Consider the following 25213-nt stretch of genomic DNA (forward strand, 5'->3'; position numbering starts at 1 on the left):
ATTAGCCTGCAGAATTCCAGAAAGGCCTTACAAAGCATTTTGGAGCAAATGCATTTAATTCTTGTACTTTAAATATGGCCCATGGGAGCTGCTCTTCAAAGTTAGAAGGAAAAAAAAAGGCTAATTTGTATGTGTATCCCTGCACCAAGGATACTACCTGAATTTTAAAAAGATGTTGCGAGAACAATGTGCAGAACACAGAACTGACAAATAGGTGAACAAGTTAAAATTTTAAACATTTATTAATAGTATTTCCTATAATCAAGAATTATGCCATATAAAAAAGAATCATAAATTTTTTAAAAACTATTTCTTCAACCTAGATATGCATGGCAACATTAGATTTTTCTATGTCTATAGTCAATGGACAAAATTCTCTGTGTTTGGGTTATATTTTCTCTTATAAATAAATTTCAGATATAGAGAATCTGTGACATTTGTGCATTAAACAGTTTTACTTTCCTTTTTATTTGTTCCCTTCCACCAACATTACAAGCTGGAATTTATTTGCTACAGTAGCATTGGGGGTCAAGGGTTTCAAAAGCCATTACCTCACAAGTGTCTTGGCTTCTCCAATCTCAATTAAAGAGACACTGAATGAAACCTTTTGAGTTTACCTTTAGGTAAATATCCATATTTCTCAAGGCTAATTCACAGTACTCCAGGTTACCAGAAGTTAAGGATAAGTAAAAAAAAAAGGAGTAGACCTCCTGATCATTCCCTTCTAAGGAGCATCCCAGGAATATTTGCTTAGCTGCTGTGGAAACAGAGTGCTGAGCTAAACACAAGTTTGACAGACAACATGGGCAATACACAGTAAGGCTCATAACGGAATGGGTAATAAGGAACAAATGAAGAGAACATGGTTTAAATATTGTTCAGAGTAGTTGAAGCATGAAATGTTAATACATTAAGTCTTCCTTTTATCACAAGTTAAAACAGTAAGAGCAACAATTCCATTTTTTTCCATATTACTATTTGTTCTTTATAAAAGCAGCACCAAAAACTGCAACATTTTAAAACTGAAAATGAAACTTGGCAGTTCATGAGCAACAGGAAAAGTGGCATATCAATTCACTGAGTGGCTCAAAATGCATGACATCCAAGTTCAATACAATTCTTAGCACCTCAATGAGAAGCGTAACAAAAGGAGCCTTTCATCTTTAGCCATCAGAACATTGAAGAAGGATAGCTTCCTTGTTCACCTGACACACTCCACTTCCTCCCAGGCACACCGAAGAGCTATATCCCTTTCATACTGTGAAAGGTTCCTGAAAGTGATCACAATGCTTCAGCATTTCAGCTATACTGTACATCTTCTTTCAGTCAAATGTAACTCTCGACCTTTTCACGAGCCATGCTTATTAATTAAGGAGCAGGAAGTGAGAAAGACTTCTTGAACATTTTAAAACCTGGATATGGTGGGGGTGGCACATCATAATTGCCTCTTAGAGCCACTGCTTGTTCATAAGTTGGCAGTCCTATCTGTTCCGTATGTGGAGAGAGATGATTTAAGGGAAATTCTTCATGTCTTTGGAAGATGGAAGAGCTGTGCCTCCTGCAGCTTGGGTTCCTAAAATAAAAATGCAATTTGAATCGCACAAATTTTCACACAAATGTTATATAGACTTCTGAGATTGTGGTAGATAAATACAACAGTCCAGATCAAATGTTTTCCTAGACAAGATTCCAAAACCACCTGGGGCCTTATGGCGTACATCCTGTTTATTAGCTGGTGCCTTATCAGGAATCTTTCTAGCTTTTAGATTCCGTTCACTAATCCATCTGCCAAACAAGTTTTATTCACCAATTTGGCATATGAACCCAACTCTTAGCAAAATACTCATGTGCAAGATCCAAAAACCAAGACTAAAATTCAGTGGCATTTCATGACTACTGAAATCAACACGGTGACTATGTATTTGTCCATGAAACAAATATATTGATCACCACAGGATGGAAAGGATGTTGATTATCCTTGCTGGATATTATCCCTGGGGAGAGATAAATTTAAAAACCTGAGTATTAGGCCAGTACATTTAAACTCCTAAAACATTTTTCTTGAATGGAACCAAAACAAAGATTATAACAGCCCACATAATTAATTAAGGAGTCAGTGTTAAAATGCTTTTCACAGGTAAGGTAATGCCACAGAGGGCTTCAAAATAAATGCTTCTATAGACAGCTTCACATGGGAGGAAGCTAATTTTTTGGCCCCAAGCTATTTGATGTTTTATAAGGAAGCAGCTTTATTTTACTAAGGCATATAGATTAACACTAGACAGTAGGAACATACAACTTAGAAAGATAATTAAATGGAATAACCAAAAAATGGCAAATCTCACAAAATAAGAAGAGAGGCCTCGGCCTTGTGTGCTGATGTCACAACAACAGGTATACAGTCCGTAGGGCACTTTCATGAATTGCTGGATAGCTCAGTGGCTTAGGTCTCTGGCTGCAGAGCCAAAGGTTGGGAGTTCAATTCCCCACTGTGCCTCCTTGAAAGGGGCTGGACCTGATGATCCATAGGGTCCCTTCCAGCCCTGCAGTTCAAATGTTGCTATTATTTAATTATACCTTCCTGCATGACAACAGCTTATAACACCTTAAGGTACTATCACAGGGTGTCTATTTCAGATTAAGATGCCTTCCCTGCTCAGACTCTGAAACACTTTGTTTTCAGCAGAAGCAAGCAAAAATCCTCTGTACCAAGAGTACTGTCATAACATATCCTGGGAAAGCCATTTTGGTCTTCTTGCCCAACGTGAAATGTTAGGTTTGGCAGCAAGGAGTGGCGCAAAAGAGAAGCCAAGACAATAGCTCCTTCTGCAAAGAGGGAGAATACCTACTGTCAAACATTCATCCAATCTGGGTGGGGGGGAAGCGCTGAGGTTTATCTACACTGAATCCCTTTTGTTATGAGAACAGTGCAGGATACATGGATGATCTTCTAGCCTGAATAACTGGAAAGGTTACTTGCAGACGTTAGAGAAGTTGAAAAAAGAAGTAGACACTATAATTTGAAGGGTTTCCAGTGGCTAATTTGGAGTATTGCATCCAAAATCATTTGCTAACTTTAAATTATACCTGTTTAGGGGGAAAAAGAGTCTGTGGGGTGTCAATAGCATGTTGTTGCTTAACATGCAGGGGCAGGTTTCTGAGAAGCTTACTCATGCTCTCCTAAGTGACCAAAGACATTGTACCACAGGTATTTTCACATTTTTAAAGCCACAATGTTTTTGTCACATTTAAAATGGTATCATTAGCAAGCAGACATAAATCAGCAACATATTTAAATAGCAGCATGTTCTAAAAACATCCACATTATGGATACAATCTAATTCTAGACAGTCTTATGACTTACAAGTTTCCATATTGTATTTAGCTATTTATATTATCCTTAACTTCTAGCAGTTAGTGTTGCTCATCGAAAAGTCACTTTGTTGATTTCCATATGGAAGTTCTCTCAGGCTCTCCTAACCATTTTGAATCCTTAATATCCTTTGAAATGATGTACTGTACTATTTGAGATTGGGTAGCAAAATCAAACTATGTCTGCTTATATGCAAATTACATGTCAAAGACTTCCAAAATAAAGCACAACAATATTATTCAAATATATTAGTTTCAAAAGGTTCACTATTCAACTTAGAAGTCAGTAGATCATTTAGTATGTTATACTCTGCTCAGATATTTATACATACACACACACGCACACAATTATAAATCAGGCCCAGTGTAAGTCCAGACAGGGCACAACAGACAGATTGAATCAACACTCAAACATATACATGTACATCCACCCATACACACCTCAATCTAGCAGTTTGCCAGCTCTGAACTCAGTAAAAATAGGGTTGATAAATACAATATTTAATTCCTTACCCTGGCAGATGTCTTGGCTTGCATCTTTTCTGACACAGGTAACAAATAAGTAATCCAGTTATAACTAACAGAACTCCAATTGCAATCAGTCCTGCCAAAAGCCCTATAACATCCATTTTCTCTGTTGCTTGTCTGCCTGTAAAGAAGCCCAGATTTTAACTGTATTAATCAGGGGGAGAAAAACTACAGCATTGCTTCTAAATCTATTCCAGGTCACATTCTTAGCCTTAAAACATTCAAGCTGTTAAAAGTATTCTTAATTCATGCCACAGATTTATAAAAGCAATGTACAAATGCAACCACAGCAGCACACATTCTACAGGAATCCTCTGTACCCTCACTAATTTTAAATACATAGATCATACTCATTACAAGGCCCAGAGTTTACTGAGAAGTGGCTCTTGAACTACAAGAATACAATGGGTAGAATAACTGGATAGACTAACCTACATTACTAGAGGCCAGTTTACCAGCCACAAATAGTTTGAAGGCATTATGCCCCCCGAGCCAAATAGCTTTCCTTTAAGCTATTTGGCCCTGTGGGTATGAGACCTTGAAACTGTCTATTTCCATTTCATGAATGGAAACATGTGTTTCCTTATGCTTCCAGCAGTTCTTTCCATTTGTATGCTGGGTAGGGCCAATGGAAGTTCCAGGACAGCAACATATGCAGAAGAAACATATTTCTTCAAATTGGGAGAGGTCATGCTGCACCGCCTGTGTTGGGTCCAGGCAATGAGCAGGCTGATGGGCTTTGTGGTGATCACCAGATAATAGATAGCAAAGAGTCTCTTAGCAATAGATTAAAGAAGTCAGGAACACACACAGATGGATGTCTGCCAGCAGCACTCCTGGTGGGCGACTCTTCCTCTCTCGGTCTCTGTCTCCTGTCCGTCTCTTCTGCCCTGCCCCCAGGAGACTGTCCTTTTATTAACATTACAAGGTCACAGGTAGTGATTGCATTACAGAGAGTAGACAGGGTCCAGATAGGACAATGGTTACATCATGTTATTAGGGTTGATCTGGAGAAAGGCAATTAATCAAGCCCTCTGATTGGCCTAAGGAAAGGCCTCTATAGCAAGCTCTCTATGATAATGAGAAAGAGGAGGAATGGTGGCAGCTCCTCCCCTCAGAAGCAGCCACAGGATGCTAGGAGAGTTTTCCCTCACTACAACACCCATGTGGCTTAGCAACCTTGGGAATGGTACCCCCACACACCTGCCTCCAGACTGAATGCTCAGAGGTCAAGGTTTCCCATCTGTTGAGGTCCATTCCTAAGGTCTTCAGATCCTGCTTGCAGATATCCTTGTATCGCAGCTGTGGTCTCCCTCTGTGGTGCTTTCCCTGCACTAATTCTCCATACAGAAGATCTTTTGGAATCTGACCATCAGCCATTCTCATGATATGTCCAAGCCAACATAGACGTTGCTGTTTCAGTAATGCACACATGCTAACAATTCCAGCTCATTCTAGGACTACTCTATTTGGAACTTTGTCCTGCCAGGTGATACCAAAAATGTGTTGGAGACAATGCAAATGGAATGTGTTCAGCTTCCTCTCCTGCTGTGCACAAAGGGTCCAGGACCTACTGCAGTACAGGAGTGTACTCAGGACACAGGCTCTAAAGGCCTAGATCTTGGTATATGCCGTCATCTTATTAAGCCATACTGTCTTTGTGAGTCTAGAGAACATGGTAGCTGCTTTGCCAATGTGTTTATCCAGCACAACATCTAGAAAGAGAGTGTCAGAGATCATTGAGCCAAGGTACATGAAATTATGAACAACCTCCTGTTCTTGTTTAGAGATGGTAGTAGAGGGAGGTGAGTCCACGCCCTGGCCCATGACTTGTGTTTTCTTCAGGCAGATTGTTAATCCAAAATCTTGACAAGCCTTGCTAAAACCATTCATAAGTTGTTGGAGATCCATGATATAAGTTGTTGTGAGGTCAATGATATCAGTGAACCAGGATACACTGGCAGAATGGATGTAGAACCAGCTATCTAACATTGCCAGCCTTTGAACAAATTGTTTGCCACGTCTGCAAAAGATAAGGTACCAAAGTGTAGTGTTTTGTACATCCTTTCCCCAGCATGAACTGAACTATGTACAGTATGTGGTTAACGTCATGCTGCAAAACACTGATTTGGCTTGTAATTCTCTTTGCAGCTGTGTGGCCCTTAGAAAAACAACATACATTATATATAGTGCCATATAGCATCTGGGATCTAAATGCACTTAAACAAAGCATTAGGAGCATAAATGGGCAAGCTTGGGATTGTGGGTGCTATATTTCTAGCTCTAGCATAGGCCACAACAGTTCCTCCATATGGAGGTGGGGGGAAAACCCACACATTATATCGTCTGATCATAACTGGGATATTTGGGGGGGATACCTGTTTTAGAGGTGACTTGCACTCCCTAGTGGCATAAACCCTCTGATTTAGGGGAAAAATCCAAAGACATTGTATTCTTGAAGGCTTTCATGGCTGGGATCTGATGGTTGTTGTGGGTTGACACAGCATGGATAGAGTTCCTACTCCAGTCCTCTGAAGATGCCGGCCACAGAGACTGGCGAAATGTCAGGAAGAACAACCTTCAGAACACGGCCAAAGAGCCCGAAAAACCCACAACAACCATCCAAAGACATTATTTGGAAAAACTGGGAGAGGGTTCTGGGAGACCAAGTAACAGTAATAATATTGAGACCTTATATGTTCTATGGACTACATGATTCCCACCTTTGCACCACAGCATCTGAGTTCCCTTAAATCCATTAACACAGTTGTGGAGAACCATCAACCTCAGGATGCTGCTCGACTGTAAATTCCAAGCACACCTAGCTGGCATAGCCCAGGTGGGAGTCTGAAAACATCTGGAGGGCCACAGTTCCCCACCCCTGCATTAAAGACATAGGTTGAGTATAAAGTACTCAGAATGGTTTAACTGCCCCTTTCTTCTAATGGCACTCTGGGACTATGCCCAAAGACCACACAAACTGACTCTTCTTCCAGGAAGCACAGTGGGGAATCAAACTCTAAATCCTTGGCTCTGCAGCCAGGTGTTCCAACCTACTGTGCTATTCAGTCACAGCTATAATAATAATGTGCCATCAAGTTGATTCTGACTTATTGTGGTCTTCCTAGCTCTAGGTAACATGAACTAACAGGCCATAGCAGGAAGGAGTGTATGTCCTCCTCATTGATTCATGTGAATTTTGTGCAACTGTGTGAAGTATAAAAATAATATGTGCTTACGAAGATGCCGCACAATTCCATCAACTCCTATGGGATCTCTTCTCCAGTTACAAGATTTCTGATAGCATGTGCAGTGCTCACGTATCTTCACTACCAATGTGTGTCGCCACCCAAACAACAGCTACTAAACCTCTACATTAAATGTGGGCTTGCTATTTAAACTTTGTGAAAAAGGACTCTTTCTCTCTTGGATTGTTCTTATCACTAACCTAGGGACATAGCCAGTGTTCCTTTTTACACCATTGCTCTAACTCTGCCAAAGCTAAGTTCATTATTTCACATTGCCCTTTGAACATACATATTTTTTTGAAAACACTTTTGTATTTTTTTTACATTACATAACCCATGTGTCATAGCACTGACCAGTACAGTAATGCACATGGGTGTAATAGCTTATGATTGCTACATAAAATAGTAAGCAGGATTTATAAATTAGGAAGAGTTTATTTTTAAAACCCATAAAGAAATAAAAAGGTGAAGTCACCTCAGTATGTATGTACAGGAATTAGGAGTTTAAAAATGTTATGTTACAGGATCTTTTAAAAATGTCATACTTTTACCTCTGATATAAATATAGTTTTCATTATTTCTGACAGTGTTCTCATCTGGGAAAGCCAATCTGTTCATTCGACAGCGCCTTCTCTATAACAGATTTGTCTGTGAACTTGTGGGAATCTTGAAAGAGTCCTATGAAGAACGATGCAGTTTTAAGGAAGCAGCTTTTAGAAACAAGATAATATTTTCGAGATTTACAAAACAAAAAAACAAACTGCAGAGATCACTCAGGACAATTGCGAATATACATTTTTATTATTTCATGTCCATCATTTCCCTAGAAACAATATGCTTGCACAGACTAACATGGCTACCTCCTCCAAAAGTACAATAATTGCCACAGGCAAGTTTATTATTTGATTAGCCCAGAGCCCACTGTGCTTTAGGAATGAACTGTTCACCCTGTTCACATGTACTGGCTCTAGCAATGAAGAGATAGTGGCTTCAGGGTAAATCTTTCTCCAGTTATTTAAAGAAGGCAATTCAAACATTTAAACCCTGTCTTAATTTTATTCTTTGTTGTGATGGAGAAAAAGCCCACTACAAGGTCTATTTCAATTCTTTTCAAAGGATTCAGGCAGTTGCCACCATTCTAGAGACCTCCTAGTATTGAGTAAATGAAAGAGTTGGTATTCTTTATTTTATGAAACTACCACAACTAACACTACTGTATATAAAGATGCAAATGTTTCTGAAGTTAAAACTATTTATGATTTTTTTTCAATAGAATCTCACCTACTGCAGTGTATATCAACCCTATTGGTTCTCCTGCTCATAAATCCAGTTTGCCTGGAAAGGGAACCTTATGCACTGTCTGACATGCAGAGAAGAGCCTATTTTCCTCTCCCACCATTCTAAACATGTAAAGGATTCATGAGTGCGGCTAGCTGCCAGCCCCAAACTGAAACTTTGCGAGGTGGTCTCTGGAGACTGGGAAGAGGAAAAAGCACCCCCTTTTGCCTTCTTGCATTTACAGGGAAGTTTTTGGAGGGAAAATACTTTAGCTTCCTCATATGCATCTCCTTAAGAACAACAACTATTATTATTATTACATCAAGTCATTTCTGACTTATGTTGACCCTTTGCAAAGTTTTCTTGGCATAGAGTATACAGAAGTGGTTTATCATCTGCTTTTTCTAGGTCTGCCCTGGGAGTGTGTCTACACAAAGTGGCTTTTCTAAGGAAACTGAACTATTATTTTCCTTCTCCACTTTCCCTTTTTTAATGTGTTTCTTTCAACTCAAGACTCAACATTCCCTGGAAAATGTTTCAAAATATTCCCTATTTACCCCAGTACCAATTCAGTCCATTACTACAGATTGAGGAAGAGGTACTGTACTTAAGAGAAGGGCTTATGAAAGTCCTGCAAGTATATTTCATTGTTAATGTAACTGGTTAGAGTTGGAAATGAGTGTGGTTTGACATCCACCAAATCAAGGTTGTCTTAAAATGCAAGCAAGTTACTGATGTAAATAGGATAGTGTTATCAGTGGGAAATGCGAGGAGGATGTAGCTAAATGTAGCATTTGCAATCTAACCAGGATGTGTGTCAAGGGAGTCAACCACTGCCAGATTAGGAGGAACTAGAGCATGTCAAGATGAAGCAAGTTTAGGAAAACTGAAAAGGCTGAGATCAGGTTGATATAAGCAATTTAAACAGGAAAATGACATCACAAAATGACATTGTCCTGTAACTCTGCCATAATTAACCATTCTTATAAAAGCATCCTCAAATGGTTAAAAATGCAAAACTTGGTCAGTGGCTGGCTGGGGGATTCTGGTAGGTGTAATTAAACGACATCTTTTCCAGGCTCTGAAAAGTGAGACATACAGTACTAGGTGACATCCATCTATTCAAAATTAAGTTTTTATAATCACAGAAGAATAACACAAATGCCTCTGAAGATATTTCCCTATTTAAACAAATCTTGCCTAAACCCACCATGCTTTAAAAACATTTAAATGCTTAGTCAATAGATCTACTCTAGCTGCGACTGACAACCAACCAGACTTTAAAACGAGAGAGTTCTTTGGATGGGGGAGCTGATGAGGGAGACTAGTAGGCATTTGGTATATTTACTGAAAATAGGCAAGTTTTGAGGAACGTAGACCCATATTGCTGATTGTCTGAAACCAACTAGAAGTCATTCTGGTGAATGATCTCTGACTACTGGATAGCTCTATAGCTTTTAGGCATCTGGCTGTGAGCCAGAGGATGGGTTCAATTCCCTACTGCATCTCCTTGAAAGAGGCTTAATGATCCATAGGGTCCCTTCCAGCTCTGCAGTTCAAAGGTAGTTATTATTATTAAGGGGAGGATTTCTATGACATGTCATAGTTTTTCTGCAACCTACGTTTGAGCTTATGGGTGGGTTTGAACATGTATGAGTAATCTGGTAAGAAAGGCCAGATTACTCATAAACATGTTTGAACTTGTTTAGGAGTTGAAATGTAGGTTGCAGAGAAAATGTGAAATGTCATAGAAATTTTTTATTATTATTATTATTATTATTATTATTATTATTATTATTATTATTATTATTATTATTACATCATGTAGTAAGGAGTTGTTTAAAATCAAAATTAATACATCTTTAGTTTGTTGGCCAACTATGACAACTCACTGCTGCAACAAATTCCTGTACTTCTTGAACTCTTGACTGAGTCATCTTGGGCAAAACTATTTGGCTTACTTACTATCTTTAAAATGAAAGAGTAAAGTATAAAGCACAATTTGCTTCTTGCTTAAAAGTTGATTAAAACAGAGTTCTGTTTTATACAGTGTAGCTTGTTATAGAAAAAATAACTTACTTGTTTCATCTCTTTTTTGGTTCCTTTGTCTTGAGCAGTGAGGAAATGCAAGCAATGTTAGAAGCAGCTGAAGCAATAACACATTTAAAAAAAAGAACATAACCCAGTATCAGTCAAGAGATTGTGAATATACTGGTTACGGTCGAATTTTAAAAGTGGACCAAGGGACTACAGTCAACTTTAAGATATCTGGATGAGTGTTCTATTAGAAACAGTCTGAAAACCTCCCTAAAACCAGTTCAACATGTACATCATCATGGTTGCGTAAGATTAACTACATGAATTGTTCCCAGAAATTAAAACTAAGGGCTTCATTATTTTCAAGGCGAAGAGCTATAATGCTTGAAATAGACAAAATTACTACTTATTTTAGGCTCTTCTTTTGCGTCCCCACATGCCTTGAGTTGGCAGCACAGTCCCCCTCAGAGGCACACAGCAAATGATAATTGACTGCACAAGGTTGAAAATACCATATTTTCACAGACACTCGAAATCCTTCTCAGCTAATTATGCTAAGGAAGAACCTAGGAACTATTTACATCTCTCCCCCCCCCTCCTCTCTCTTTCAAAAACACATCACATCATACTGTTGAAACGCTCTTTGGAAAGCAATTTGTACTGGGGGCTTCTTCTCCACCCATGCCAAAAAATCCGAAGCTCCCTTGGCGTGGCGAGGCTTGCTGTAATTTCTCGGGGACATCAATTCAGGCTCCCAGAAGATAATTTAGTAGCGCAGCCTCGTCTGAACTGACCCCTCCGCTTACGAGAGGGAATCGGCGACACGAATTCCCACCCAGCCCCGGGACAACAAACAAACAGCCCACCTGGAAGCAAGCGCCGCCGTCCCCTCGAGGTGCTCGGGGAAAAGAAACGTGCAATAAAGCAACCAACGCAGCCGGGTTGATTCACCCTCCTGCCCATTTCCCTCAGCGACATCAAGCACCCCGCCCACGCCCTGCTGCTAACAAGTGAAGGGACACCTCTGACCACCGATGCGCCTTGAAAAAAAGCCAGGAAAGGCCGCTACCAGAGCAGGCATTTCCCACAGCCTTGCGTTGCTTGGAGAAAGTTGTGACTTTTGTGCGCTCCGATTACTTTTCTTTCTCTTTCCGCCCCCCGCCCGCCCGACGAAAAACGCTTCCAGCCCCATGGCGAGAGGCGGGCTTTCTCTCTGTCTCTTCCTGGGAGAAGAGAAGGCCTCCCTCCTCCTCTTTTCGTACCTGCTCAGGTCAAAGCGCAAACGCTACATTTCTCCGTCCGAGGAGCGCACGCCGACAGGCCTGCGCTCTCTCTCTCTCTCTCTCTCTCTGCGTGTGTGTGTGAGACGCCGCTCACCTCTCGCTCCTCAGGGCCCGGCCGATTTGGGGGGGGGGCGGGGGCTAGGATCCTATGACTTCCCTCCTGTTGCTTTTGTGGCCGCCTACCTAAATTCCGGGCGTGGACACGAGGAGGAGGCGAGGCACAAGCCGGCGGAGCGCATATTGAAATGAGCTAGTCAGTACACTCAAAACATTCCCATTTTACAAAACCGGGGCTGAGATTTTTGTCGTGGGGGAAAATGCACCCCGACAGCCTTCATTCCTTTCTTCTCTGTAACTGCTGAGTAACACAGCTCCTCTACAACACCCACCCATTTGAATTCCAAGAAATTATCCGAGTTACGCCTTAGGGCTGGTTGATTTGTTTTATTTAGCCGGTAACTCCCAGAGCAAAACCAGTGTAGTTGGTTGAATGTCAGACCAGGGACTCGGGAGCTCTGAGTTCAAATTATCACTGGGACACCAAAACTCGCTAGGGGTTGGCAGTGGCAAAGCCCTCCCTTGATCACCTCGTATGCTGCGGACAGAGTCGTTAAAAGTATCAAGGGATTTGGCAACACCCAGCATCAAGAGATTCCCTGCCCTAGGTTTGAGAATCTCTCTTTGGTTAGTACAAAATAAAGCACAATTACGTTATAAGTCTGTGAGATCAGTGGGCAAGCTGAAGAATACACAGGGGAAAGTTAGTTTTTCTGGACTACAAGTTCCCCCAGCCCCTGTGACAAAAAAAATAGTTTTTCCAGGACCTCTAAAGGAGAATGCTGGAAGGAGACTTGGGAGAAGCAAATTGTTTGAAGAAATAGCAATGTGCATATGATATACTTACATACATAGAATTACTTTCATAGTTGTAATTTTAGAAGAGGTAGCCATGTGTATTAGTCAATGCAAGCATATCAGGCAAAATCCAAAGAAACAAAACAAAATAAAGACAAAGACAAAAACATGTGGCACCTTAAAGACTTAAGTATTATATTGGTTTTCTTGTATAACCATAAAAGCCTACATTAAAATAGGCTTAATAGCTAGTTTTAAGGTGCCGCATGTTTTTTACTTTGTTTTGTTACTTTGGATTTTGCCTGATTTTGCTTACATAGAATTACTCTGGCAACCATACAGAAAGCATATTTCACAAGCGCATCATTCTTTGGCAATGCGAAACTTTATTTACAAAGTAGTAGATTAATTTGGTCATCTGGTACATACGTGCTAGAAAAAAAAAACATGCCAAGACCAATGTGATTGTTATGGAATTTATATCAATGGTCTTTTGCATTCTTTTCTTGCCTACATAAGTTAGCTTATCTTGTTGAGGACAACATGTTATGGTCACATGGTTTTAAGTTCCTTATACAAGAATTTAGAAGAAAATGCTAGCATTTTTGTCACTTGTACCTTGCATGTGTTGCAATATTTCCTTGCAGTTGCCCCTCTTACTTTTTTCTAAATTTTTCTGAAAGAACATGGAAAAACAACAGCAAAATAATAGCACAGGTCTTTCACAAGGAATATGCAATCTGATATAGGCCGTTTCCGTAAAACTGAAGTGAAAATTAAGTAAACATTCACACCATTGCAATCTGTATCAGATTAGAATATCACACCAAATATTGACATGGGAGGCTAGTGGAAAATAAGTCTTGCCAATCTTATTAACATAATCAATAAAAGAAAACCATGTGTTGAAAAAAATCATATTAGGTGTGTAGTTGTTTAACCAGATCTGGTTAATTCATTTTTCCATTAGGGCAATATGACATATTCTATTTCTCCATGCATGTAAAATCAAATTACAAGTTCCCCCCAGTTTGCAGCAATTTCCAAACATGCTGCCATAAAGAAAAATACATTTTTATGTACTAGGTATTCATTATTGCCTGAAAATAAGGACAAAAGATCCAGATCTGCTGACCTCATAATTTTTGTGCCTCTTATTGTCACGCTGAATTATGCTTCTGGCCTAGGATAAGGTTGTTGCTGCTCTCACTATGCATTGTTCTTATTCCTGCCCCAGACATTTTGCAAGATCTCTCTTGTTTACAGTTGTGTTGCTGATTCAGGTCTGCCCTGTGTTGGCACATTCCAGCTGACTGAACTGTAAGCAGCACAGCTGGACTACAATAATTGGCATTATTTCTCCTCCATTTTCCATAAGCAAATACAGTAGTGCCTCACAAGATGAATTTAATTCGTTCTGCAGTTAATGTTGTCTTGCGAAAAATTCATCTTGCAAAAAGCATTTTCCCATAGGAATGCAATGAAATCTAATTAGTGTGTTCCTATGGGCAAAAACAGAACAAAGTCAAATTTGGTTTACAAAGGGTTTATTAAGTGCTCTTTAAAGCCATACATATTGTGCAGATGATTGAAAAAAAATTCAGTAACAAAACTTTAACTTTTAAAACATCATAGAAAAACATTTAAAAATCAGGAAACATGAGGCAGGAACAAAAAAAACGGAAAACATTAGTTTTGTGAAGCGCGGCCATCGGAAAATTTGTCTTGCGAGTCATCAACTTTAACTTTTTAAACATCATAGAAAAACATTTATAAATCAGCAAACGTGAGGCAGGAACAAAAAACGGAAAACATTCGTCTTGCGAAGCGCGACCATAGGAACATTTGTCTTGCGAGTCATCAGCCCCATTGCCAAAATCAATTGTCTTGCACGTTTTTTGTCCTGTGAGGCATTTGTCTTGCGAGTCATCAGCCCCATTGCCAAAATCAATTGTCTTGCACGTTTTTTGTCCTGCGAGGCATTTGTCTTGCGAGGCACCACTGTAATTGCTGGCTGAGCACAGGTCATTTATGCCCCCTAGTGAGATACACAAGCAGTTGCATCTGTTAAGGCTTCTAAAAGTTTATACTGTATTGCTGTAGTAATTCACAGATGCCCATTGTCTGACTGCAAGGCACTTTGTGACTTTATATGTTTAAATGTCACAGTCTCAGTTACTGTTTGCGTGCAATGTAGTGAGTCATTCTGTGCCACAGATTAAGCTCTTTTAGAATTACTGAACCACTGAACCATACCACTAAGCAAACATTAAATTTTGAACATGATAGCATCCTGCATTTGTCTGTTCTACTAAGTAAAAATAGGTGCTTAAATAATAGCAATATCCAAGAATGACAAATTTATTCTATTGTACAGCCCTCAGTTGAAACAAACTACTTCCAATATGAGGCAAATGTGATTGCTACTGGTTTATGTTTTCATTAAATGGGAGTAGGATTAGATACTCTACTCCAGTTCTAAAATACTTTTGAATGCCACTAGATATCATATACTTAGTGTATTTTGATATCATATACTAATTTTGATTTCATATATAGTACTAATATATGATATATAGATATCATATACTAATATCATATATGTCATATGCAAATTTTCCCTCCCAGTTATGCTCCATAATCTTAGCATTCAGTGTGCCGATGGCCAAACTGTTGCCTAACCCATACAGTACAAATAATATGGCCCCAAAGTTCTGCATGGCTAATGCTGCCTCTTTTACCATTATTTTGGCAACTGGTCCAAGGCATTTTAAAGAGCTGATGTAGCAGCTCTTAAGAATAGGGTGGTAAAGGCATTACTTCATGACAGTTGTTATTCTGAAGTTTTCAAAACCTATAACTGGAAGCATTGCAGCACAGGCTACACTAAATGTGTTGCCTTGTTTTCTGTTTTCTATTTTTTTGTGGGAATGTTTAGAAAAGAACAAACTTCAAGAGAACTGAACATTAAACATACTGTAAAGGTAAAGGTTCCCCTTGACAATTTGTCCAGTCGTGTCCATAGGTCATAAATTATTATATGTGTGAAATGCAACCACACACCAGTATATTTTAATGCTGCGCATTAATGTTTTACTGTGTAAATTCTGTATTTTACCTCCTATGTCTGAAGAAGTGGACTTGTCTATGAAAGCTCACATTAAAATATAAGTCTTTAAGGTGCCTAATTTTTTTTCTTTTGTTATTATTATTTTTCCTTTGGGTTTTACTTTATATGCTTGCGCAGACTGACATGGCTAAATCTTGTACAGTATTATAGTTCAGTCTTGCCCAATAACAATATTCTCTAAAGAGATCAAGAGAGAATCCAGGAAATGGTTTTGGGGGATAGGAGAGCATAAAGTATAACATCATCCAATCAATTCATATTACTAATACATATCAACTTTTTGCTTTTTCACAGTTTGATTACCCTCCTGGTTTTATCTTATCATTTAATTTTAATTTTATTCTATGTTATTCCAATATTGTCTGGTAGCTGCTGCCATTTATACAGTACATCCCATCGTTCAGTTTCTTTTTGAATTGAACAGTCTTTCAGCCCATCTGACAGAATATCCATTTTTTTCACTTCCCATATTTTCACCATAAAATTATCTGGTTTCAGTATCTCTGCCTCCTTAAGATTTTTGTCATAATGCTTTTTAATTTTGGAAGCTGCATGGGTCACTGGATAACTCTCTACTGCATTCATATTACCTGGTGTCATGTCTAATACAGACGATTCTAAAGTCTGTACAACTTCATTTAAGTTTTGTTTGGCATCTGCTGTCCCCTCTTTCGTCCCTTTCATCAAATCTTCTATTTTGCTAAGACCTGCATTCACTTGCTGGAACCCTGATAATATTAGCCTTTGTATATTAATCTGCCATTCCTTTTCTATTTCTTGCACCACTATTCCAGAACTTTGGGATTGAACAGACCAAGTCTCCATTTGTTCTTTTGAATTTTTGGGGTCCATCTCAGGCTTTGGGGTTTGTATAAATACCACAATAATCACCCCCTAGAAATCCTTCCACAGTTTCCACAATTTTATCAACAATTCAAACCCCTCATCATAAACCTCCCCTTAGATCTCCCTCCAATCTTTGTCCAAATATTGTAGTATAAAAATCAACTTTTAGCCCAGCAAATATAATATCAATTAGAACCGTGACGCAGTTATTTCTTCTTCTCCTGAGTTCAGCAAGCTTCTATTATTAGACTCACACGCGGTCACAAACAAAACAACAGTTACAGAGTCTCAAACTGGCCAGTAGATTGTCCTTGGAGCTCGTCTTGTGATCTTCATTAACCCCTTAATGCTCCTTAGTCCAGTCGGCCACGTCAGCTCCTTCTCCCGAAAACCACCAGATTCTATTATTTATAGTTCACAAAGTCCAGAGAAGGCAAAGAGTAACGTATCCCAGCCACACTGCATCCACCGAAGTCTCTTAAATCCAGTCAGACGGTGTTGCTGTCTGGGATTCTTCTCCAGAAACATAAGATTTATTTTTCCATCTCAGAAGATGGAGAAGCTTAGTTTCGCTTTTGAGTCAGACTGATAAGATAAACCCGCCGCTGCATTTATTCTTTCAGCCAAATATTTTCATTCTTATTTCAGCTTAATGAGGCTGTTTCATAAATCAGAGGCTTCGGCTTACTTACTTGTTATATATTTTTAGTTTATATTGATTGCTCTCCTCTCCCCCGGTAAAGGGTTCCTCGCGGCTCAGTGCCAAAAAATGGTGCCCGCTCCAGTCCGTGCACGGTGATTCCTTCAGAAGAAAAAAGTCCGGGTCTGCCTCCCTTTCTTCTCCTTCTGCTGCTCTTTCTTTCTTTCTTTCTTTCTTTCTTTCTTTCTTTCTTTCTTTCTTTCTTTCTTTCTTTCTTTCTTTCTTTCTTTCTTTCTTTCTTTCTTTCTTTCTTTCTTTCTTTCTTTCTTTCTTTCTTTCTTTCTTTCTTTCTTTCTTATTTATTTATGTGTTTATTTCTACTCCACCTTTCTCCCTGTAAAGGGACTCATTGGTTTTCTTGTATACTTAGGTTTACAATATGCCAATCCACTTTATAGGAATGGACTGAAGCCTTATTCTGATTAGGATTAATTTAGAATTTTCTTTCATTCCCCAACTCTGTATATATGTACAACATAAATGAATAAGCATTTTAATTAATTTGGGAAGCCATAGTAGGGAATTAATTTTCCTCCCACATTCTTAATGAAGAAATTGAGCAACTAATTTCCATTGCTGTTAGAAAAACAATCTACTCCTTCACATACAGTATTAGAAAATTAATGTAACATTTTTACTCAGGCAAATATTTCTGAATTTTTTCACCAGAACTCTCAATAGTAGCTTAAAGTTGTATATTATTTGCTATATTACATCCAGGAATAACTTTTAAAAGGGTACAGAATCATAGATTTAAAAACACCTGGGTGTCTTAGCATTGTGTCATCATTTAGTCGTTCAGTCGTGTCCGACTCTTCGTGACCCCATGGACCAGAGCACGCCAGGCCCTCCTATCTTCCACTGTCTCCCGGAGTTGTGTCAAATTAGTCAATATTCCAGGATTGAAAGACAGCCAGTACAAGCCTCATGGCTCAGTGGTTGAATTGCAGAACTGCAGCCAAGCCTATGCTCATGAGTTGAGTTCAGTCCTGATGGGTTCAGGTACGTACAGTGGCTTTAGGCTGATTCAGCCTTGTCTCCTTCTGAGGTCAGTAAACGTAGTACCCAGCTTTCTAAAATGCAAAATATTGTTTGCATAATTATGTTATAAACCGCCCAGAGAGTGCTTCAGCACTATGGGACGGTATACAAGTCGAAACAACGAACAACAAATGCTTGTTTCAAACAGCAACTTTCTGAAGGACATATGAAATTATGTTTGAAACTGTGATGGGTTTCAAAAGCTACTGTATTCCAGAAGTGAGTATCCTTGCTCATCTCGCCGAAGTGGTGTTAGGAGTCCGTGAAATGGAGTATCAGCAGGCTTGGGGAAACATCAAGGTCTACAGAAGAGCCAAAAGCTTTAGGAGAAAAATAGCCCAGTGAGGTTGAGAGCGTTCTCAGCCACTAGTAAACACTGATAGTTTGTGGGGGACCATTAAAAAAAAACTGTGGTAGAGAGCATGGAACAGAATATCTTCAAAGTTTCGAGTGACTCACTGAACTACAGAGCAGGACAAATTTTTGTTGTGAGTCCTATATTAGTGTCAGTCTGAGCTGAGAGTACCATGCACATATTAGAAGGTGACATCAGGAGACTTAGGGGAATAAATGTCAAAGTTAGAAGCATTAAAAAAAACACCTCCCCACAAAATTTCTAAGAGTGGCACCAAAATAGGACAATGAGAATTGAGCATGACCATTTAGCATGCAGTGATATCCAACTGTTGAATAGAAGGGGGGGGAAAGTGGGAAAACAGTTGGAAAAGGAGATAACATGATGTACAGTATCTTATAAAAGTAGGATGGAAAAAGAGACGTAGATACCGAAAGAGTAAGGAGAATTAATTAAATGTCTCAACAGGTTATTTCTTGGAACATCTTTTAAACTTGGATGACTTTTAAAAATACGCCTAAAGGTGGAAGTGAGACTCAATAGTAGAAGAATTAAGATGGCAATGTAGTAGGAATATGAACCTCTACCCCCAAAGTAGCAACAAAGACCATAGTGTTCTTACTTTTTCTAACTCAGTGTAAAGAATTTTTAAAAATAAGCAGCTATTGAACATTCCCAAAGGAACTACAGTATAGTGCATTGTCTTCATGTTTAGATTAGAACAGTTTGTTGCTGAGAAGCAGTAGCCTATATAGCCACCCTGCAGTTTTGTTCACACTGAAAGCTCCAGGTCCATAGCTAATATTGCTGAAATTGTTTTGGGTTCCCAGTCAAAGAGTCTGCTTCTCAGTTTACAACATGTTAACATACTTAAATTGTCCCTTCAGATCTTTCACATATCATTTACCCGTAGTAGCCTCATGTTGTATTATTGACTTGCATGTACACTGGTTTATTTGAAATGCTGAAAAACATTTAAAATGTAAATGAAGATAATACCTATTTTTAAAGCTAATTTTCCTCTTAACTCCATTAGGCACAAGATCAAGTAACATGCAAACACTGCAGGAATGTACTGCAACTTTTTATTGCAGGGCTTGCCTTGTGCAGAGATCCCACTTCTCTGAGTGTCAATCCCAGTAGAGGCACATAGCCCTGCACATCATTTTGGTTGTGAGGGATAGAATTCATAATTCTCCTCTTCCCCTTCCTACATCCATTCCATATTTATAATTGCTTCTACACTACTACATGTAAGAAAAGAGAACAAAAAGCACTTAAAGAAAATATACAGTAGTTCTTAATTCTGCATATTTAAAAAAATCTCAGAATCTGCTGTTTCAAAGTTTTAACTAACTTAAATCATGGCACCAGCACATTTCTTTTTTACATAAATGGTAAGCACATTTGCTTGGAAGTGTGAGCCATTGTCTTGTAGAAGAAATAATATTTATTTATTTATTTATTTATTTATTTATTTATTTATTTATTTATTTATTTATTTATTTACTTTATTTATTTATTTATTTATTTATTTATTTGAATTGATTGATTGATTTTTAAAGTAAAAATAAAATGGGGATTCTGATTCATAAAATGAAATGAGCACTCAGACCATATAACTGGGCTGTAAAATGTTTTCTGAAACAATAAGGAAGAAAAGATCTTGCTATAAGCTGCCATTCCTCTCTGGAGCCTCACTTCAGGTAGTGTTGTTGGGCTTGTTGCATTGCCCACAGAATCTGCCATTGTCTAGGTGGCAATTTCTCGGTGGCAATACTTACTGCTTCACAAGGATTATCAGAATAAAGTAGTTTTATTTGAGACATCTGAAACATACAACAGGTACAGTACTTTGTTTTTTTTCTGACAGAAATGCAAATACTCTCTCCTCAGATGAATACTTGCAGTATCACAAATTTAACATTGTTTAAACGCAGCCAGTTATCTCTGATAATAGCATTTAACATATAACAGATAATACATAGGTTTGATGAATATTGTACTGAAACCAGGAACTTAAACAATGCTTATTCTTGTGATAAGTGAAGTATATACCTGAGGGGAAAGCATATCTAGTTGAAACAGAAAGACCTGCAGACACATTGCCGGCATCTTCCGAAGAAAACGCTGTGCTCGTTACTTCCTGTGGAGGCAGAGAAGCCTCTGTATGCCCATGGCTGGAGAGAGAGTTTTAATTTTTTTCCCCCCTTGGCTGCCCGGGGACCACAAACCCAGAGTCTCCAGGTCTTATCCTGACCTCCTGAAGGTAAAATAGGAGATATGGAATGCAGGCTTTTCTTCCTCTCCCGCCCTTCCAGTTCGGGTAAGAGCCGGAAAGTCTGGAATAGGCCTGAGGCCTGTCAGCCTTTCTGAAGGTTTGAAGCCTGTGGTTTTGCTTTCCCGCCTCCCCTGAGTGTATGCTTGAAGAACAATGCAGGGATTATGAAACGATGAGTTGTTACTGTTGTTTTATCTCCGAACCTCTCTGGAGGGAGTGGTATGAAGGTGGATGGTGGTGCTGGCTGTTTTGCCTCTGTTTCCCTTCCTGTTCTGCCTTTCCCAGTTTGGGGTTATGTTGCCTCTGTGTCAGGGGACCTTCCTTTCGCCTGCTGTGCTCCCTAATATTTTTAAAGAGGAACAAAAATGCATTTCTGTTTTTGTGTGTTTTTCCACCCTGCCTCTTTTCCTGTACACTTAGGCCTAACAGGGGCATTTGGAGAGCTGATGCTACTGTTAGGGAGAATGAGGAGTCTGCCTCAGGCAGCAGATGCTGAGGAAGCAGAGAGGAGCAGCAATAAGTTGCTATAGGACAGCGCTGTGTGTGCTGGCATCTGTCCTGCATCTGTAACTCACCCTGGTGGCCCTCAGATACAGCAGGGGACGCTGTAGTTTCATTGACCCTGCAGTAAGGCTCTTCCTTACCTGGAATAATGGGGGAATCTTCAGCCAGCCAAATATCCTTGCCCATCACTGAGAAGTAGGCCCCTCTCCCTTCTTTTGAGAAACCTCATCTGGCACACCTCTTTTTTCACCTGTTTTTGGAAAGTACACATTTGGCACATGCAGCTTGATTCCTCATTTAATGTTTTTCAGGGGTGTGTGTGCTACTGAGAGATGTTTTTCACTGGCAAGAGACGCAGAGAGCAGTACAGTCCTAAACTGAATGATCAAGGGCCATCCTTGGCCTCTTTTGCTGTGCTTTGCAGGTCTGGCAGCTTCGAATCACCCCATTCTTTGTGAAGGAGAAGGCAAGAGCCTGGCAGAACTGAACTCAGCAAAAGAAGTCTTGCTTCCTTGGGACCATCTGTCCTACATATCAGGGCTGAATCTTATGAATGACAGTAGGACAGAAGTTAGGGTTACCAGGTCTCAGACGCTGGCACTGAGGACAACTTTCTGGAGATTTACTCTACTGGTCCCAGACTCTGGCCATGAAAGCTCCAGAAATGGGATGGTGCTTATGAGGATATCAGGAAGGCAATGCTAATAGAGTAGGGCAACTTCTTTAGGCTAGTATAATCTTTGATTTACGGTTATCCTTACAGTACTGTAACTACTACCACAGTTATAATGTGAAAGCTGGACTAACATGATACAAATGCAAGAGTAGGCAACACCTTTATAGACCATTAAAAATTTTAATACAGTCTGCTAGCTTTTGTGGATCAGTAGCATCCACTTCGTTAGGCTTGTATTGGTGCGAAGAACTTAAAAATCTATAGGTTCATGGCAAGTTCTTCACACCAGTACAAGCCTGATGAAGAGGATGGTCTTGATCCATGAAAGCTAGCAGATTTTATGATTGGTTGTTTTAGGGTTTTTGGGCTGTTTGGCCTGAAAAACCTACAACAACCATTGGATCCTGGCCATGAAAGCCTTCGAGAATACAGATTGTATGATTATTTTAGTGGTCAATAAAGGTATCACTTAGTCTTGCATTTGTGTTTTGTAATGATTACATGGCTCCCTTTTATTTCAACAGACTAACATACCTTTTACTCCCAATCTGTTAACTTCTAAGTTGGCAGTTCTCAACCTTAGGTCCTCAGATGTTCTTGGACTACAACTCCCAGATATCTTAGCTAGCACAGCTAGTGATGCAGGCTTCTGGAATATTTATATTGAACTTTGCATGCACCAATGGGAGTCGGTCGGGGGCGGAGTTAAGTGGAGGAAAGAAAAGGCGCAAGAAGGAGAGAGAGTAGATGGTTGAGAGTGGAGGAAGAAGGTTGTTTAGTTGAGAGTTAACGACATTGACTGGACTTTTATCACTTGTAACAATAAACAATTTCTACTTGGTTCTTAAATGATACGTTGCCTGGACCTCTGTTATTAATAGTGAATAAAGTTGATGTAATCAACTGGTGGCAGCTGAACGACACGTAGCTTGTGCCTTTGCTTGGTGAAACAACCAAGGGACAGGGAGGAATGTGACAGCAGGCTTCTGGAAGGTTTAGTTCAAGGACATCTGAGGACCAAAAGTTGGGAACCACTGTTCTAAATGTTGTTGGACTACAATCCCTGTCAGGTCTAATGATGAGAAGCTGTAGGAATTGTAGTCTTGACAATATTTGGAAGGCCATAGGTTGCCATCCCTGTTTGTCCTTCATTGGATATGTCAGTCAGTAAATTTCCTGCTCCTCCCTGTTTTCTATATTGCTGAATTTAGATGTTTATCACCTGAATAGTATTAATGTAAAATAGACATGCTGTGTAGTTCATTGTAATGACCACTGGATGACAGTATAATGTTTAAGACAAACATAATGTTTTCTGTTCTGCTACGGACAGAAGATTGCAATTTGATCAGGTTTCTTGAAAAACACCCCCGTTACTACAAAGCAGACTTTGCAACCTGGTGTCGTCCAGCTGGGTTGGACTCCAACTCCTATCATCCTAACACTATGCCAATGGGAATTCAAAATTGCTTCCCAAACTGTTCACCCCCCCATGCCCTTGATTTCTGGGAGACAAATTTCTGTGAAAATGCTGTCAAGACATCATCAATAAGGAAAATTGTATGCTACTGATCTGTAGCTATGAAAAGAAGAAACAGAAATTAAACTAGATATGCCTCTGGTTTGATCCACCATCTTCATAGGGTCATAGAATTGTCGGGGGTTGGAAGGGAGCTTTGAGGTCTTCTAGTCTAATCTCCTGCCCAAGGCAGGAGACCTCATCCCATCCTGGATAGATGGCTGTCCAATCTTTTCTTGAAAACCTCCAGTGATGGGGCACCCACAATGTTGAGCGGCAAGCTGTTCCACTGCTTAATGGTTCTCACCATCAGGAAATTCCTCCTTATTTCCATTTTGGAGCTCCCTCTGATGAATTTCCACCCATTGGTTCTTGTCCTACCCTCAGGCGCAATGGAGAATAAATCAATGTTGTCTTCCCTATGGCAACCCTTCAGATATTGGAAGACTGCTGCTGTCTTTCCCTGAAAATAAGACAGGGTCTTATATTAATTTTTGCTCCAAAACAACACACACACACATATTAGGGCTTGTTTTTAGGGTATGTTTTATTTATTTCAAGTACAAGAATCTACATTTATTCAAATACAGTCATGTCATCTTCTGGTTGCTGCACAATGGTGGATGGAGGTGAGGGTTTCACTTAACTAGTGCAAATGCACTCCTGGCCACTACTGAAACTGAGTATCCAGACTTAGAAACAAATCCAGGAGCATCCTCAAGTTGTGCACCTGTGTTTTCAGATGAAGTGTAACCTCATCCATCACAGGCTGTATCCCTGTTTCTTGGTCTGCTTTTTGATTGACAAGGAGCACCTCTGTTTTGTGTGGATTAAGTTTTGCTTTATTCACCCTCACCTTTTCCATTAGTCACATTATTTATTTAAAATATTTTTACCCCAGCTTTCTCCTTTAAAAAGACACTGATCTAGAGCTGAAATAGCTTACTGAGATTTTGATGTCAAGGAGAGATAGAATTGGCTGCCATCTATATACTGGTGACACTGAACCTCAAAACTCCAGACAGTCTCTTCCAGTGGTTTCAGGTAAATAACACAGGAGGCAAAAGCAAACTTTGAGGGACCCCACAGGCCAGCAGCCAGGGTGTCAAACAGGACTCCCCCAGCAACACCTCCTGAATTCTCTCTAAGAAGGGCTGGAGCCACTGTGAAGCAGTGCCTCCAAGTCCCATTCTAGAGAGACGAGTCAGGAGGATACCATGGTTGACGGTATCAAAAGCTGCTGATATATCCAGCAGAACCAACAGGGACACACCTCCTTTGTCCAGGTCCCGGTATAGGTCATCCACAAAGCAGTATGCACAAGTGTGTAATTTCAAACCACTGCTGTTAATTTGGATTGTATTTTAGTTCATTTATTCTTCTTAGTTTATTTTTATATTTTATGTTTCAGGCCCAGAGTAGACATGTTCTAGATGGGTGGTATACAAGTTAAATAAATAAATATGTTTTATTTTTTTCTTGTACAGGTGTCTCAGAGTGAGATATTGAGACTTTAAGTGCCAGTCAGTGAGAAAGGGGAATGGACTGTGGGGAAATTAT

At 39.6% G+C, this 25213-nt stretch overlaps 2 protein-coding genes across 3 annotated transcripts in view; one reads left to right on the forward strand and one right to left on the reverse strand.

The window, feature by feature from the left end:
* Positions 1-217: 217 nt before the first annotated feature.
* On the reverse strand, positions 218-11863 carry PRRG4 (proline rich and Gla domain 4). The gene is made up of 5 exons (XM_020795606.3): positions 11330-11863; positions 10506-10572; positions 7700-7826; positions 3886-4021; positions 218-1573 (listed from the first exon to the last, which is right to left on the reverse strand). The coding sequence occupies exons 3-5, from the start codon at positions 7764-7766 to the stop codon at positions 1369-1371; spliced, it is 408 nt and encodes a 135-aa protein (XP_020651265.1). The 5' UTR covers positions 7767-7826; positions 10506-10572; positions 11330-11863; the 3' UTR covers positions 218-1368.
* A 5563-nt stretch (positions 11864-17426) lies between these two features.
* Positions 17427-25213, forward strand: part of CCDC73 (coiled-coil domain containing 73) — an 80134-nt gene continuing 72347 nt past the window's right edge. For both annotated transcript variants that reach the window (XM_020795602.3, XM_072985842.2), the window contains exon 1: positions 17427-20942. The gene's annotated coding sequence lies outside the window, so the exon portion shown is untranslated. The remainder of the gene's footprint in view (positions 20943-25213) is intronic.

This window comes from Pogona vitticeps, chromosome 1 (assembly GCF_051106095.1).
Source record: "Pogona vitticeps strain Pit_001003342236 chromosome 1, PviZW2.1, whole genome shotgun sequence".
NCBI lineage: Eukaryota > Metazoa > Chordata > Lepidosauria > Squamata > Agamidae > Pogona > Pogona vitticeps.